Raw genomic sequence first — 16,763 nt, 5'->3', positions numbered from 1 at the left:
GAAACGGCGAAGCCATAGGACGACTCTTTGGCTAAAAAATAAATGACAGTGACCAACTTTGGGAATGGAATTCGATTCCAGAGAATGATCCCAAGTCCAGACCATAAGGGATGAGAGCATCCAGCTCCTTCAGACGCTGCTGAGAGATGGAGCAACCAGATGTGAACCCAACCGAAGACCCAAAGCTGTGTGTGATTGGCAATCGAGGTCTCACGGGTGGGCTGAGTCTTGTCCCTGCCGTCCCCACGATGAGGGAGGAGAGAAGTGGACACAAGGAGGCGCACTTGGGCCTCTGTCCACCCAGAAGACTCACTGCACTAACAGATGTCCTAACGCAGGAGGTGGTCTGCAGAGGGCCAGATGCTGCTCAGCTCTGCTGGTGAGGCCCAAAAGCAGCCACAGATGAGATGTTAAGTGAAGGAACATGGCCGTGTTCCAATAAAACTTTATTTACAAAAGCAGGCAGGGGCCGGATTTGGTCCACAGGCTGTGGTTTGCCAACCCCTGCCCTGCAAGGGAAGGCTCCTGGCCTGAAGGCTCAGGAATGCACAATTGAAATGCGGCCAAAGGAAGCAACCTGCAGAGACGTGGGGCCGAGACAGAATTCATGAAATTACAGATGGGGATGTAGGGGAAGAGGGGCTATCGCGGGAAGGCTGTTGTTTCACCCTGTACTGGCAAAGGGAGTTGCAGAAGGGCAAGATCACAAGGACAGTTTCTACGACGTTTGACTTCTAATACAAGCGGATGCATTTTCAAATCAGAAATCGGAAAAAAAATTATAAAAGTAGAAATAAATATTTGGATTCAATATCTGAAGATTCGCCAGTAATCTTTTTTTTTTCTTCCCTCTATCAAAACGTGGTTTTTATTCAACTGACAAGCACTTTTCTATAGCTGCACTTGTGGAACATAACATGCAAAAACAGGAGTTTTTTCTGTCGACTTTTTTTTCCCTTTTTTTACCTTATTAAAAATGAGACTGGTCCTAAAAATATAGGTAGAAATAAATTTAAATTCACAAAAAACTGCATTCATGAGCCTGAAGCTGAGGATGGGGCTGAGCCTCTGGCTGAAGCTGGGCCTGAGGCTGTTCTGAACCTTGACCCTTGATAGGAGATTCCAGGTGCCTAGACTGCACAGACCCAGGCTTAGTTTTCCGAGGTTGGCCTCAGGCCTGGGTAAGAGAGGTGGCAAAGGTGCTGAAGCCTGCTAACTCACCCTTCAGAGGGAAGGAGGCTGGGCTGGGTGTTGCCACTTTCAAGGAATCCGTTTCCTGCGTTATCACATCCTCAGGAACTAAGCTCCCCTCGGTTCCTTCCACAAAGATACCGGTCAAATAGGGCAACACCCAGGAGCGGTCCTAACCCAAGGAGACTGCCCGAAGTATCTGGAATGAGCGAAGCCGCTTTGTGTGAGGGAAGAGCTGACGCTTGCTGAGTTTTCCTTTCTGGCGCTCTAGCTCTGGGATGCTAGAAGCTGTGATATCAACCTCTCCATCACTTCGACCCCTATGGCCACGGACGGCAGCTGCAGTCTCCTCCTTTTCCTCCTCTTCCACGCCACTGGTCTCCTCCATGATCCGCGGAAGGCCACGCCTCCGCCCCAGGCCTTCCTCTGGCCCCTGAGCTCTACCTCAGGTCGCCCAGTTCGCTTGGCCAGAGCAGTTTTCAGTCTCCGGAGCCGGCCTTCAACAATCCACTTGTTTTTCCTGTAGCGGGACATACTCTCCAGACTCTTGTCAATCTCACCGATGCCGAGGGCGGAGCCACTGCTCTCATGCACAGGGAAGGCCAGGACAGCGGCCTTCTCTTGGGGTGGCTAGGCTTGAAAAGGCTGGGAGTGCAGGCTGTCACCGAGGGCCGTCTCCTCTCCATACGCCATGAGGGGCCGCGCAGGATCTCAGACCCACTGTCTCTTGTCAGTGGGATCCAGGACACCTTCTCCCCCAAGATCTTTAAGGACTGACAGGAACCTTAACAACCTATCTCAAATTTCAAACCTACATTCAAGCATCTCGTTTCTACATCACAGTTCAACACTTTACTCAAATGTCTGTACCTGAACTCATTTTTATTTCCTGGGTGTGTGTGTGTGTGTGTGTGTTTCTGAAGGATAGCGAATGTTATTTTATGTATAATAAAGAAACAAAATGTACCTCATAATAGGTGCATAATCAGAACCCTGGAGGATATGGCTAGGAAATAAGAATTTTCTGGACTTGAGAGAGATGACCCAGGGTCCAGGGCGGCCCGGACACCGAGCCCCCCGGTGTACCTGAGGGACCCAGTTCCGACAGGTCGAGTCAGATTCTGCAAGGTGTGAGCCATGAAGAAACTTCTTGGTTCAGAGCTTTGGGGATTTTAGAACTGCAGACAGTGGGCTGTAGGCCTCTATTTACAAATCCCCAAAGACCTCTCCTTCCTAAGTGACTGAAATCCAGACCCCTCCCTGGCTCTTCAGGCCAGGTGTGCTGGCCTCTGGCCCCTGAAAAGGCTCTGCCCCAGCCCGGCCCGGGTGCTGCCCCCCAGCTCTGGGCACTCCCTCCAGGGGGGTCTCCCTGACTTCCTGGCCTCTCTCTCTCCCGCTGTCGGATTTTCTTTGCTTGAGAATCATGATCATTACTCACGATTATCTCATTTGCCAGTTTCCCCATGACCCTCTCCCCTACTAGGAGTCAAGAGCCCCAGGAAAGCAGCTGCTGGAGAAGAGCTGCCACCCAGCGCTCACACTGCAGGTGGCACCTGGCTGGCATTCAATCAACATCCAAGGAATTAAAGAGGAACTCCTTGGCGGTCCAGCGGTTAGGACTCCGCACTTTCACTGCTGAGGGCCCGGGTTCGATCCCTGGTCGGAGAACTAAGATCCCACAAGCTGCACCGCACAGCCAAAAAGAAAAAAACAAAGCAAAACAAAACAAACAAACAAACAAATAACAAAAAAAACAAGGAATTACAGGGAACGACGCTGGGTGGGCGATTAAGACCAGGCTGGCCCAGTGCCGGGTAACTTCCACACCCTTCTCCAAATCCCCGCGTCACCCTGACAACACCATGCACCCTTGTTCACCAGCAGGGACACTGAGGCATCCCATGGTTTCCCCCAAGACCACAGAACCATGACAATATCACAGTTTAAAGGAACAGCCTAAGTCAAACAGTGAAGTAGTTCACCCCCCCCTCCACCAGCACCCCCATCCCATGCCCCCCACCAACCTGCTGCCTCTGTCCCTGAAGCAGGAAGCAGGGTGATTAAATGCACAAAATCCTTCTGGTGCTTCTATGTCCAGAACAAACTCGACTGACCAGCGACTCATTGACTGAACCCTAATCCAAGCCACAGCGATGAGTGAGCAGCTAGAATGAGAACATTATTTGTACGCTGACGATCTTACAAAGAAATTCTTCTCTCTAAAAACTTGGAGATGTATCTATTTGCTGTAACTGCAGATTACTCAAGACCGAACGCGTTGTAAATCATCCCATGTTCTGAGAAATTCTGGAACTGTCGGCTGATTTTTCCAGGAACAGAGGGTAAGAGCTGCCAAGCCCGCCTGCTGGACTCTCGCAGGAGTGCAACAGTGCCTGCAAAAGCCGCGGCACGGCATGACGGAGCCCTTCCTCCCGGGGTGACAGGCTCCGCTGGCAGGGCCCACCGTGGGTCCGCGGCCTCCTGGCCCCTGGGAAGAGCCTTGGGCAACTGGGACGGCGACTACACCTAACACGTCCGCGAAGCCAGGCACTGGCTACAGCTGGCACTCCTGCCATCCCTGCCTGGACCAGAGGAAATCTGAGATGCCAGTGGGTTGAGCTAAGAGGGCCTTTGGGTGGAACCTTCCCTACGTCCTATCTGGCCCTTACGGTTCACTCTGTGACCAGCAAAGAGGACGTTGCTCAGCTAACTTGCAGACACACTTCCCTGGGGAAGGTTTTCCCTGCAGTTCACTGATCCCATTTCCCTGGGAGCACCGGTGCCAAGTGTAAGGCTGGCAGGCTGGGGTGACAACCAGCCGAAGCTGAGCGGTCAAGTGAGAGCTGAACCCATGACCCATAGCGGCGTCACGGAGCTTCAGTCGACAGGGTGAGGCAACCCCGGCCTCTTTAAGACCCAGAGAACGATCACACAGGAGGCAGAGGGCAGGACCTGGAGAACACTCACCCACTGAACAGGCTGGGGGCCACCAGCAAACTTCACGGCTCTGCAAAGGTTTTAGCCCCCTTGTCTCGCTTGAAACTGACTGTGGCTTTGCCTCAAATCCAGTAATCACAGTGAATGCTACTCCTAATCTCCAGTCTTTCTTCCAAGACCTCTTTCTCTTTGACACCAAAAAAATTAAAAAGACACCTCTCTGCAGCCCCTATGCTATGGGCAAAAATTATCATCACTGCAGCTAAGCACAGACTTCACAGATGAAGGGAGAGAAAAGCAAGCTCAGAGAAGTGCAAATATCAGATCAAGGGACTTCAAAACCTAAGACTCCTGCTGGAAAAACAGAGGCCAAGAGAGAGGTGGCACTGAGAGAGAGGTGGCATAAGTGCTTCACATGCTGAAGGGCTGAGAAGGAGAAACCAAGATTCACTCGTCGAATCCAAAGATCTAAGGATCAAACGTATCTGTCTACACCATAAAGCCAAAGTTCAAACAAAAACCTGCCACAGGAGATAAAGGACACTTACAGATGAAACTCGTCCAACAGCCCATGCAGAAGGGCTGCAGGTGAACCTGCAGTCCCACAAAGCCTGCCTGATGCTATCGGGGTGGGAAGGGCTCCACCTGTGACAGGCAGGTCACCGCTGGGCCGAGGACCTTCTCCTTCCTACTTCCTCGCCCCAGAAGCTCACGCCTCTGCTTGAAATCCCAACATCCGCCACCCTTCCCACTCACCACCTGGAGTTTCAGGGCCCAGCGGGGGATAACACAGGGCCCGCTTCACTGCAGGGAAGTGTGCACTACGATGCAAATCTTGTAGAAAAGGAGGCTGCGGTCACAGTGATGAGCTCTTCCAAGCAAAGCAAGGAAGGCCATGCGAAAGTGCCTGGTCTTTACGCTGAAGGGCGCGTCCACAGCCCCCCGCTCAGCACTTCCTCCTTGACCTGCTAGTGATGGATGGTCAGGTTATGAGCTACATTTGTGCCCTGGCCCTTGGCCAGCACACTGCCAGAATCCGCTGCCACACTCACTCATACCTGGTAGTATGGATGGTGCAGAAAGGAATCTGGGCCGCCCGCTAAAGCCATCGGTTCCTTCCTGCCGTCTTCAAATCGCGTGGACTGGGCCGCGGCACCTGGAACGAAGACAGACCGTGAGAAGCCCGGCCAGACGGAAAGCCCGCCGCTCACCGGCGGCTCACAGGCAGCGCGCCTGCACAGGTGACGCCGGACACCACTCGGATTCCGGGGGCGCCAGGGGGCTGGCACCAACTCCAGAACCTCGAGCAGCCACCTGTGGTCACAGGGCCCGTGGGGCAGAGGCACGCAGAGGGGTGAGGGGGACGGCCATCCACAGTGATTAACATCCTGAAGACTTTCCGAGACTTTGGGCGACACAGACCGCCTGAGTCCAGAGAAGCACTGCGGGGTGCTGGGGCGCTGCCGGCGTCCTCGGAGCACCCGCCGTGTAAATGCTGCCTCCGCCAGCCGCAGCCTAGAAGGAGCCACTGTCAGTGGACGTCGCACCACCACCTACCGGGTCCAGGCGCTCCCTGCGGGCACCAGGCTGGGAACAACGCTCATGGGCAGGGCCTCTGGAAGGGACGTTAAGACCCGCCGACTCCCAGGAGAGCCGGGGCGACACCAGCTCCGTGGAGATGCACACTCGGCTGCTGCAAGGAGCCCCTGACAGGCCGGGCAGGGAGGTCCTGCCTTCCTCCTTAATCTCCTGGGGTACAACCACACACCTGATCTGTGCAAGACGGTCAGTGAGCGTTTCGGAGCCGACCCCAACACACCCCACCCCCGGCAAAATGCAGAGGACTGGGGCAGGGGTGGGGCGCACAGCATCCTGGTCCGGACCGGGGACCCAGCACCCCTTTGTTTCTGGACACAAAAAAACGCCACGCCTGACACTCACAGACAAGACACCACCTATGATGTGACCTTCTCCAAGAGACCTCTTTCTGCGAGGACAGGAGACTGTTAAGAGTCACACTCTGGACCGCAGCGGGGGGATTCCAGGCAGAGAAAGGAACCAGTGTCATGGTCGTGAAGAGCCCCCTCGCCTGCTCCACACACACACACACCATTCCTCTCTCTCAGAAATCACCGGAATTAAGAACATTTTCAGGAACAGTGGCAACCGCCATTAACATTCTCTGTCATAATCCACCCCAGAGGCATCCTGGACCGTCGGTGCCTCTGCGGCCCCGCGGCCCTGAACAATTCGTAACTCCTGACCATGGGAGGCTTTCTCCAGCCTCTGCACCCACAGGCTTTGTTCTCAACTCCATCAGCAGCTAAGTCCTACTACCCTGTAGGACTGAGCTCAGGGATCACCTCCTCCAGGAAGCCCCCCTGAATTGCCCCTCACCAAACACCACCACCCACGACAGCTCAGTCAGTGTCCACTCTGGGCTCCTGGGCCACATGCTGGGCTCACACCCGTCCTTCCAGCTGCTCCCTGGTAACAGAACTCTCTCCGTGGCAGCCCCCAGCCTCACTCTCAGGAAGCACCGGTGGAGAGACACTGCCTGGCTCTTCAGGGCCTGTGTCCACGCAGGCAGGGTTCACAAAGTGGGCTCAGGGGGCCATCAGCATCACCCTGTCAGAGGGGAGAGAACCAGACAGCAACAAGGGCCACCTGCCACGTCCAGGGCTACCTGGAGGGACACCCTCTGCCCCCACAGGGACAGGCAGGCGTCCAGTGTCCCCTCCAAGGGGACGGCTCACCCCCGAGGCTGCGTTTCAGTGAACAGTAACCAGAGCCTCGATGATGCGTGAACCGGGAAACAGAGCTGAGAAGTTGTTTCCCAATCTTACCCTCCGGGGCCTGTAAAGGCTTATTTCCCTGAAGTAGCTTTACTATGAGAAAAATAAGAAAAATTGAGAAAATGGTTCGCTTCTCTCAATGAAAGAATAGAAAACCCAGGAAAAAAAGGGACTGGAAGAAATACTACAGACAAGGACCTGCTCAGGACAAGACGAACTGATGCTGGTTCCAGCAGAACCAACGCTGCAGGGAACTAAATCCACGGGAGAGAAATTCCAGAAGCACCGCAAACAGCCCCCAGAGAGGATGAGCTAAAGCACAATGGCACAATGTGACGCACAGGACGCAGAGGACAGACCGGGAAAGACCAGAAGTCGTCACGGGACAGGGCTCCTCACATTTCAGACTTCTCCCTCAACACACAGGCTCAGTTTTCTAGAACTCAGAAATAAAAGACTCACAGAAGCTTCCCAGAGGAAAACTGAAAGACTTAGGTAGGGCATAAAATTAGGGATACTAATTCCACCAAACATGATGGCAAAAAAAAATCAAGGTCAGATCCAGTTATGGGCTGAACTGTGTCCCCCTCACCCCGCCCCAAACTCATATGTTGAAGCCCTAACCTCCAGGGCCTCAGAATGTGGCCATATTTGAAGGTAGGGTCTTTAAAGCGGTAATCAAGGCAAAATGAGCCATTACCATGGGTCCTGATCCAACATAAGAGATGAGGACACAGACACACACAGAGGGACGACCACGTGAGGACCCGGGGAGAAGACGGCCATCCACACGCCCAGGAGAGAGGCCTCAGGAGGGACCAGCCCTGCCCACACCTTGACCTCAGACTTCTGGCCTCCAGGGCTATGAGAAAATAAATTTCTGTTGTTTAAGCCGCCCAGTCTATGATACTTTATTATGGGGGTCCTAGAAAACTAATACAGACCCAAAATTATTAAAACACTACCAAACTGTCCTCACAGCTAAAAGGAACAGAAGCATTTACTGTCACCCAGTTATGTCTTCTGCAAGGTCTCTGGGACTCTTTAAATCACCAGCACAGAAACACAAGGACGGCCCGCGAGAGGCCACTGGGCTGGAGAGACCTGGCAATGGTAACAAGATGGCAGAGGTGCTTTGTCCCCCCACCCCCGGCAGGACGGGTGAGGCTGGTGGCCTCCCTGCCGCCTCCGCAGGACCGGCAGCCCCCAGGCCTTCAGACTGCTCCAGCCCTGAGGCCACTCGCCCCCGTGGCAGTTTCGTCTCCTGTGTCCGTCTGTCCAGACTCTACCACCCAGCCCTTTAACCAGACACCAATGGGGGGTTGCTCCGAAGGCATTCTGTAGAAGTGGAAACATCTGCAGACGCTGGACTTGAAGCAAGTCCCCTCCACGTTGGGGGTGGGCCTCGTGCCATCAGCTGGAGGCCTTAAGAGCAAAGACGGAGGTTTCCTGGAGAAGAAGGAATCTGGCCTCGAGGCTGTAGCAAACGCCTGCCCCACGGATCTCAGACTTGCCGGCCTCACCCTCACTGGAGCCAATTCCTTAAAATAAGTCTCCGAATACACACACACGTAACACCCCAACCACTTGCTGTAAGATCCCAGGATCACGCCACGATGCCCCCGTAGGCCTCCCCACCGCAAACACACGGCCGCGTGGGTCTGACGACTCTATGGGCCACTGCCCGGCGCCCGCCACGTCCTCCCCACCCCTCAGCCCTTTCAACAAACACTCCTCCTGCCTTCCGCCCTCACTGCAGCCGCGCTTTCCTGGGGGCGCTGTTTTTCTCCCCTTCACCGCACTCCCAATGGCCTGGGGGAGGGGTCGGTGTGCTCCGGGCCCCTCCTTTCTGCACAGAGGACAGCCCTCCTGGCCCCTAAGGACCCTCTCTGTGCCCCTCCCATCAGGCTGCCCCACGTCCCCACCTCCCCCGCTGTCACTGCCCTCTCCCCCCCTCACCCATGCATCCTCCTTGCCCTATCTCGCACGCCCTCAGGAACTCCTGGACGTAGTCGACATACGGAGACGTACTGTTATTGTCCCCAGGAAGCTGCAAACGTAATGGGGGTTAAGAGTGCCGAAAATATTTAAATGTGCCAGTTTTATCACCTAAATATCACCTATGAAAGTACTGGGTCGGCCAAAAAGTTCGTTCGGGTTTTTCTGATGTTACAGAAAAACCCGAACGAGCTTTTCGGCTGACCCAATACTTGCCGGATGTGATTGCTTCCCAGCCAGAAAAATACATATCCCATAAGCCCTGCTGAGTAGGTTCTTTGGGAAAAGAAAACTATAGTTAGACACAGCAAAAGGTTTGGATTAATTGGTCTCTAATAAGATGTATCAAACCCAAAGCTAACATCACATTCAATGATGAAAGACGGAAAGCTTTTCCCTCTAAGATCACAAACAAGGAAGGTAAGGATGATCCTTTCACCACTTCTACTGAACAAAGTATAGGAAGTTCTAGCCAGAGGAATCAAGCAAGAAAAAGAAATAAACAACATCCAAATGGGAAAAGAAGAACTAAAGTTATCTCTGTTCACAGATGACATGATCTTATCTGTAGAAAACCCTAAAATTTACAAACACACACACACACCCCCTAGAGCTTAATAAATAAATTCATCAAATCTATAGGATACAAAAGTCAACATGCAAAATCAGGTGTGTTTACAAATATTAACAATGAAAAATCTGAAAAAGAAATTAAGAAAACAACTCCATTCAAAATAGCATCAAAAATAATAATTAAGAATAAATTTAACCAAGGCAGCAAAAGACTTGTGCACCAATTACCAAATGTTGCTATAAGAACATAAATAAGCTATAAGGCAAACATTATATATTCATGAGTTGAAATATTTAATATTGTTAAGATGATAATACTATCTAAAGCAATTTATAGATTCCATGTAATCCCTATCAAAGACCCACTGGCATTTTTTGCAGAAATCGATATAATGTTTCTAAAATTCATAAGGATTCTCATGGGACCCCAAATAGCCAAAAAATCTTGAAAAAGAAAAGCAAAGTTGGAGGACTGACATTTCTTGATTTCAGAACTTACTACAAGACTATGGTAATCAAGACAGTGTGATATTGGCATAAGGACAGACATAGACTAATGGAATAGAACAGAGAGCCCAGAAAGAAACCCTCACACATGGTGGACTGATTTTTAACAAAGGTCCCGAGACCATTCACTGGGCAACAGGACAGTCTTTTCGACAAGTGGCTCTGGGAAACTGGATATCCACATGCAAAAGAATAAAGCTGGACTCTTACTTTACCCTACAAACAAAAATTAATTAAAAATGGATTAAAGACCTAAATGTAGAGTTAAAACTATAAAACATATGGAAAAATTTTCATGATATTGGATTTGACAATGATTTCCAGGATATGACACCAAAAACACAGGCAACAAAAGAGAAAAACATATAAACTGAACTTCATCAAACTTAAAAAAATTTGTGCATCAAAGGACACTCTCAAGAGAGTGAAAAAGACCCACAGAAAGGGACAAAATAGTTACAAATCATATATCTGATAAGGGATTAATAGCCAGAATAAATAAAGAGCTCCTGCAACTCAACAACAAAAAAGCAAAGAACCAAATTCAAAAATGGGCAAAGGACTTGACACTTCTCCAAAGAAGATACACAGATGACCAACAAGCATGAGAAGATGCTCAATATCTCTAGTCATTAGGGAAATGCAAATCAAATCACAATGAGATACCAGGAAAATAATAAGTATGGTGAGGATGTAGAGAAATTGGAACCCTTCTGCACTGCTGGTGAGAATGTAAAATGGTGCAGCCTCTATAAAAAATGGCATGACAATTCCTCAAAGAATTAAACACAGAATTAACACAAGTTCCAGCAATTCTATTTCTAGGTATACACCCAAAAGAATCGGAAGCAAGAACTCAAACAAGTACCTGTATATGCATGTTCACAGTAGCACTGTTTACAATAGCCAAAAGGTGGAACTAAACCAAGTGTCCATTGAAGGATGAATGGATAAGTAACATGTACTATAAACAAACAAAAAACTATTACTCAGCCTTGAAAAGGAACGGAATTTTGATACACGCTGCAACATGGATGGACCTTAAAGACATTATGCTAAGTGAAATAAACCAATCACAAAAGGACAAATACTGTATGATCTTACTTGTATGAGGTGCCTAGTTTAGAGACAAAAAGTAGAATGAAGGTTACCAGGGTCTGGGAGGTGGGGGGTTTGTTTAATGGGCACAGAATTTCCATTTGGGATGATGAAACAGTTCTGGAAATAGACAGCAGTGATGTTTATACAGCTTTATGAACGTACTTAATTCCACTGAGCTGCACACTTAAAATGGTTAAAATGGCAAATTTTATGTTTTGCATATTTTATCCCCATGTTTAAAAAAATTATTGATAAGTTGGCTATTCAGTGAGCTTCCTTTAATAAATTAACAGCTTTCACTAATTTTTATAATACAACCATGAGAGTCGGCAGAATTTCTTAGGATACTAAAGCTCAGAGATGTATAAAGCAGTGATTCCAAATATAGCTCTTGTTTATTCAAGCTTTTGATGTATCTTGACCCTTTCTCAGTTCTGTGACTCTGTGTAACCCACCTGTCTAGGAGGTGAAATTGAACCCATCCATCAAGTCCTGCATAAAAATTATCTCATAATTTGTCACCCATACCTGACAGACTAAAAGCTCTATCATTATCCTGTTCTCATGGAGACTAAAAAACCTGTACCCACTCTGGACAGAAAACCTCACTTCTTTTTTTTAATTGAAATATAGTTGATTTACAATATTGTGTTAACTTCTGCTGTACAGCAAAGTGACTCAGTTATACACATATATACATTCTTTTTCATATTCTTTTCCATTAGGGTTTATCACAGGATATTGAATATACTTCCCTGTGCTGTACAGTAGGACCTTGTTGTTTATCTGTGTTAACAGTTGGCATCTGCTAACCCCAAACTCCCAACCCATTCCCTCTCTCAGCCCCCTTCCCTGTAGCAACCACCAGTCTGTTCTCTATGTCTGTAAGTCTGAGGAAACCTTACTTCTAAATGCCCTACAACAGTACAGAGGTAATGATACACTGCGCTACTTTAAAGAGGTTAAATTTTAAATCATCGGTGGATTTAACAAAAATGGTGTGCTCCATACAGATACTGAGGAACAGTTTACAAAGCAGGTCAATATTGCAACTTTCTATCTACGATGATAAAAGGCATTCTCATTAACATGCGGAGAATGAGGAAGAAATTGTACCAATCACTACTGTTTCTTTCATTCCTTTGATTCAAAGGGCTCATTGCTAAGTTCCGCTTGCTGTCTTGTTTCCATACGTCCCTTTAATTCTGAAAGTTCAGTCCTCCTGTGCGTGAATTCTACTCTAAATAATGTATGTCCCATTTCGACTGAGTTTTGAACTTGTGATAAAGATTTAAATAATCTTCTTCATAAAGTTTGCCCTGTTTTCCTTATTGGACTGTAGTTCAGAAACACAGTTCAGGCAAAGTCAAAAGTTTGCTGATTCTAGAGTCAACATTTTTCTTAACACTGTCAATATTTACACTTCTGGACCCAGCAGCTGAACTTGAACATGCCTTTGTTCTTTTCATGTTTATGTGTTTTTTTTTTCACTTTAAGGGCAATGTGTACTAAATTAAAACGGTACAATTGTCATAAACTTGAAAAGTGCTGCACTCAACAACCCTTTTTCTGAAAAGTACGTGGGGCGTTTCCTCCCTGGAGCTCTGCAGACTCAGGCTGACGCAGATGACGTGCTTATTCATGCCTTTCACATCACGACCAACTACAGATGACACTCATGGTGGATTTAAGCTGTTCAGCACTCCGCCCGCCGAGAAGGCTGACTGTGGCGGGCGCAGCGGGCGCCCGGGTGGATCCCGCAGCCTCCCCGCGAGCCCGGCTCAGCCAGTGCGAAGACTGCACGCAGCCCGCCCCAACCCTTCCCCTTCTGCTCTGTTCTCCTCGTTAAAGGTGCTTTTCGTGACCTACGGACTTGACTTCCAGGCACAACGATGGGTTGCAACCCACAGTGTGAAAACAGGGCCAGGCTGGGGCCTGCAGTCCGCGCCCACCTCCAGGTTCACGGGCTGTCCTCCTGCAGCCTGCAGACTGCTGCCCACTGGCCGTTCCATCCCCACACTGCCCCCTGCTTTCCAGGCACCTGCTCCAGACTGGCCCCTGTGCCCACCTCCATCTCCGACCCACTCCTAGAAAAACACGACGCCTCTGCTTAAGGCAACCAGCCGTGCCCAGGACCCCCTGAATCCCAGACTGTGTGAATGGGCCCTTTCTGTTTTCAGGTAACCACACATCCAGAATGTGCATTTAATACTGCTGAGAAACTCCGCTCCATTTCCTCAGGAAATGTTCTCTGTGCTCCCCAGAGCGTCTGTTTCATTCTTTCTCTTCTCCCCCCGCAAACGCTGCCCCCCTTGCAGCACCCTCAGGTGCTCAGCACCCACACGCCTGCCTCTGCCGACCCTGCAGCACGCGCTGTGAGCTTATGGCCCTGTCATCTCTGGCCACAGCCACAGCCAGCACTGGACATCAATCCAAGCTCACTGTGGGTAGTTACTAAACCCCTCCTCGTTCAAAATCTCAGCCTGGATGCCTGCCACACCCAGACAGCACGTAGTAGGGCCTCAAGAAGCATCTGCCAACTAATAAGGCTAAACGACATCACAGCATAATATACAATGTATAGTAAATAATGTATAACATATAATGTATAATAGCGTAAAACTAAATAGTACAATTGTTGGTGGACAGGTTAAATAATAAAATTTAGTTTAAACATTAAATATTGTGGTCATTTCATAATAAACTTAAATAATTACACTGTACAACTTAAACTTACACAGTTTTGTATGTCAATTATATCTCAATAAAACTGGAAAAAATTAACAAAAAATTTTTAAAAGAAAAAACAGAAGAATTAAAATCGAAAGGAGAAGTTTCAAATCTTAAAATGAATCCCTGTAGGATTTGTTAAAAAGAAATCTGTACCTTTCATAAAAGGCAGAGATCCTGCTCCTTACCAGGGAAAATATAACTGAGCAATGTTCACGATATTTTAAGATAATCACTTGCAGAATTGAAAGCAGAATACTTGCCTTTTCAATCATAATAAGAGGATAAAAATAAACTAGTAATACCTGAAACATCAAAGGGAAAATAGAAAACAGGCAGATGAGGAAGCATTCAAAGCAGAAGAAACTGGTTCAGAAGACGGACGACGTGGAGCAATAAATGTCAACTGTCCAGTTCCCTTCTTCCGAAAATAATATTCAAACATATTCCGATGTAAAACAAAATACCCAAAGCAAAGCGAAATAGAAAAGCTTTAAAAAGAGAGCTAGAAAAGGGAGAGACAGAGACAGAACAGGCAAAGATACAAGAACACACACTCAAACACAACAACAACAGTGGCGGCAATGATAGAAAAGTATCATTAAAACAAAGAAACACTAATCCACACAGATAAAAGTGTAATTAGTAACGAGCAAAAGCAGTATTAGGTCTTCACCCTCCAACTAACAGATCAACACTATACACGAATCTTGAATTATAAAAATGGATGCTATGCTTCAGTAAAAAGTTTACACTAAAAGCAAACAAACCAACCAAAACCCCTAAGACCTCCAAGGAGAAACTGAGAAAAAGCGTTTGTTGTTGGACACTTGTGCTGATCACTGAGGGCAAAGGAAGGAATCAAACCGGGATAAAAAGAATGCACAACACCCTGCCATGATGAGACAGAATTAATGAATATGCATGAAAAGTGCACATGTGCAAATATTTACAAACACCTGTAAAATGATTCTAAAAAATACTAAGCCACAAAGAATATCAGTGCATCTTGCTAACACATAAAGATCTCTGAGCTAAGAAACACCTGTGCTGAGCCCCCTCCCCCCTGTGACATGAAGGCACAGACCCGATTCCACGGGTACCAGGGTGGACACAGGGACAGCCGGCCACCGTGCCAACCCGCCCTGAGCGAGAGCCAAACACAACACAGCTAGAAATTAAAAACGTATGTGTAAAAAGCAACAAGTCAGCCACTTGAAAATTAAAAACAAGCACTGGCCTAAATAGCTGGCCCGAGGAGAAAATTAATACAATAACCGTCTCTGGGCAGTTAGGTCAATGAGCACCATCCCTCGTGGAGAGATGTAGCACAAAGCAAGAGAAATGACAGGAGAACTAATAAGGCCATGACTCTTGCAGTGTCTACAAAGGAAAAAAGAAATTATATAAACAATGTGAATCCAGCCTTGAACCAGAAGGAAGGAAATCTGGTCAAAAACAAACCAGAAAGCAAAACATAACAAAATTTATGAAACTCCAAGAAAGATAATAAAAGACAAAATTCTTAAAAATACAATTTAAAAACCCACCAATACACAAAATCTTAATTAAAAAAAGGAATATAATGATTTTTTTTCATCATATGGTAATTTCATGGGCATTAGTAAAGAAAGAAATCTGGTAATTTCAATGAAATTGTAACTTTCATGAGAAATATATACCGAAATCAGAATAAACTAAAAAATAAATCTTACTATCAAATTGAGTAAAACCCACCCTCCTTCCACCTATATATTTCCAGCATAAAGAAAACCATGTACTTGTTTAGACCAGGCCCTGGGCTAACTGTGTCTATGGATTTGTGTGTATGATTCCCACTGTTTACAAGAGGAAATGAGGCAGGATGGTCAAGGTCCCAGGGCTAGTGATGGGAAGGCCTGAGGAAGGTAAGAGAGCTCAGTCTGGAAGTCCATGCCCTTAACCAGAACCCAACAGTCCTGGGGTTTTCAGATTATGAACACACAGCACAGGCATCACCTGGGAACTTGTTAAAATACACATTTCAGCCCCGGCCTGGGCCTACTAAATCAGAGACTTTGGGGGTGAGGCCTGCAAAGCAACACGTTTTTCAGGACTGTCAGGCGGTACACTCGGGCCGACCCGGCGCCCACCACTGGGCTGCACAGCAAATCCATTCCGGGAGTTTTTAAATCTCCAATTACCTGGGCTGGACCCCAGACCAGGGAAAACAAGATCTCGAATTGGGGGAAGGGGCGTTGTTTTAAGCTCCTCGGGCGTTTCTGATGTTGAGAACCACCGCTCTCATCTTTTTCTTTTACAATTATTATTCCTTTTTTTTATGATGTTGGCAAGGGGAAAAAATGGGAGAAAACTGCAACAAAGCTTTGAAGAATCACACCTCTCTTTCTGGGGGCTGGGTGTGGGGGCACCCTACAACTACGAAGCTGTTTGAAGTGAAAAGTATACACTCAGCTTTCGAAATGGCCATAACTGAATGCTAAGGGCTAGATTCCCAACTGGCAGCTTGTGCCCCGTATGTTTTTGCCTTTGAAAAATCTATTATTTTTTCCTATGCAAATATAAAGAATCCCTTTTAGAACGCCAATTTTCGCCTTTCTCCATCAGGCATTGGTGGAAGGGCAGGGGGAGGGCGCAGGTTAAACAGCCATGAGAACTACCTGCAGCAAAGAATGACCCCGTCATTGCAAACTGTGTGTCCTTAGGGACCAGGGTCTAAATCTGACCACGTGTGTGAGCAGGACCTAGGGTTTCACGTCTCAGTACTTTGAGAGACTTGTTGGAAATATGCTATTTGAACTGTATGATCCCACTTATACCTAGACTCTAAAAAACACAACGAGCTAGTGACCATAAGAAAACAGAGCAGACTCACAGATCCAGGGAACAAACTAGTTGGTTACCAGTGGGGTCGGGGGCAAGGCAGGGGTA

The 16,763-nt window shown here is 47.9% G+C and overlaps 1 protein-coding gene across 5 annotated transcripts in view; it reads right to left on the bottom strand.

Annotated features, from left to right (window-relative positions):
* The window catches only part of GRB10 (growth factor receptor bound protein 10), a 211,862-nt gene that overhangs the window by 140,959 nt on the left and 54,140 nt on the right, over window positions 1–16,763 (bottom strand). For 4 of the 5 annotated variants that reach the window (XM_036863950.1, XM_036863948.1, XM_036863947.1 and 1 more), the window contains exon 3: window positions 5,187–5,284. In XM_036863950.1, coding sequence (XP_036719845.1) covers window positions 5,187–5,237 — 51 coding nt within the window. In that variant the 5' untranslated portion in view covers window positions 5,238–5,284. Of the gene's footprint in view, window positions 1–3,215; window positions 3,341–5,186; window positions 5,285–16,763 lie in introns of those variants that run through there. The other variant, XM_036863952.1, reaches the window with a different exon arrangement.

Source organism: Balaenoptera musculus, chromosome 9, assembly GCF_009873245.2.
Source record: "Balaenoptera musculus isolate JJ_BM4_2016_0621 chromosome 9, mBalMus1.pri.v3, whole genome shotgun sequence".
Classification (NCBI taxonomy): Eukaryota; Metazoa; Chordata; class Mammalia; order Artiodactyla; family Balaenopteridae; genus Balaenoptera; species Balaenoptera musculus.
The sequence above is the reverse complement of the archived record's forward strand: the minus strand, read 5'-3'. Positions and strand labels throughout refer to the sequence as shown.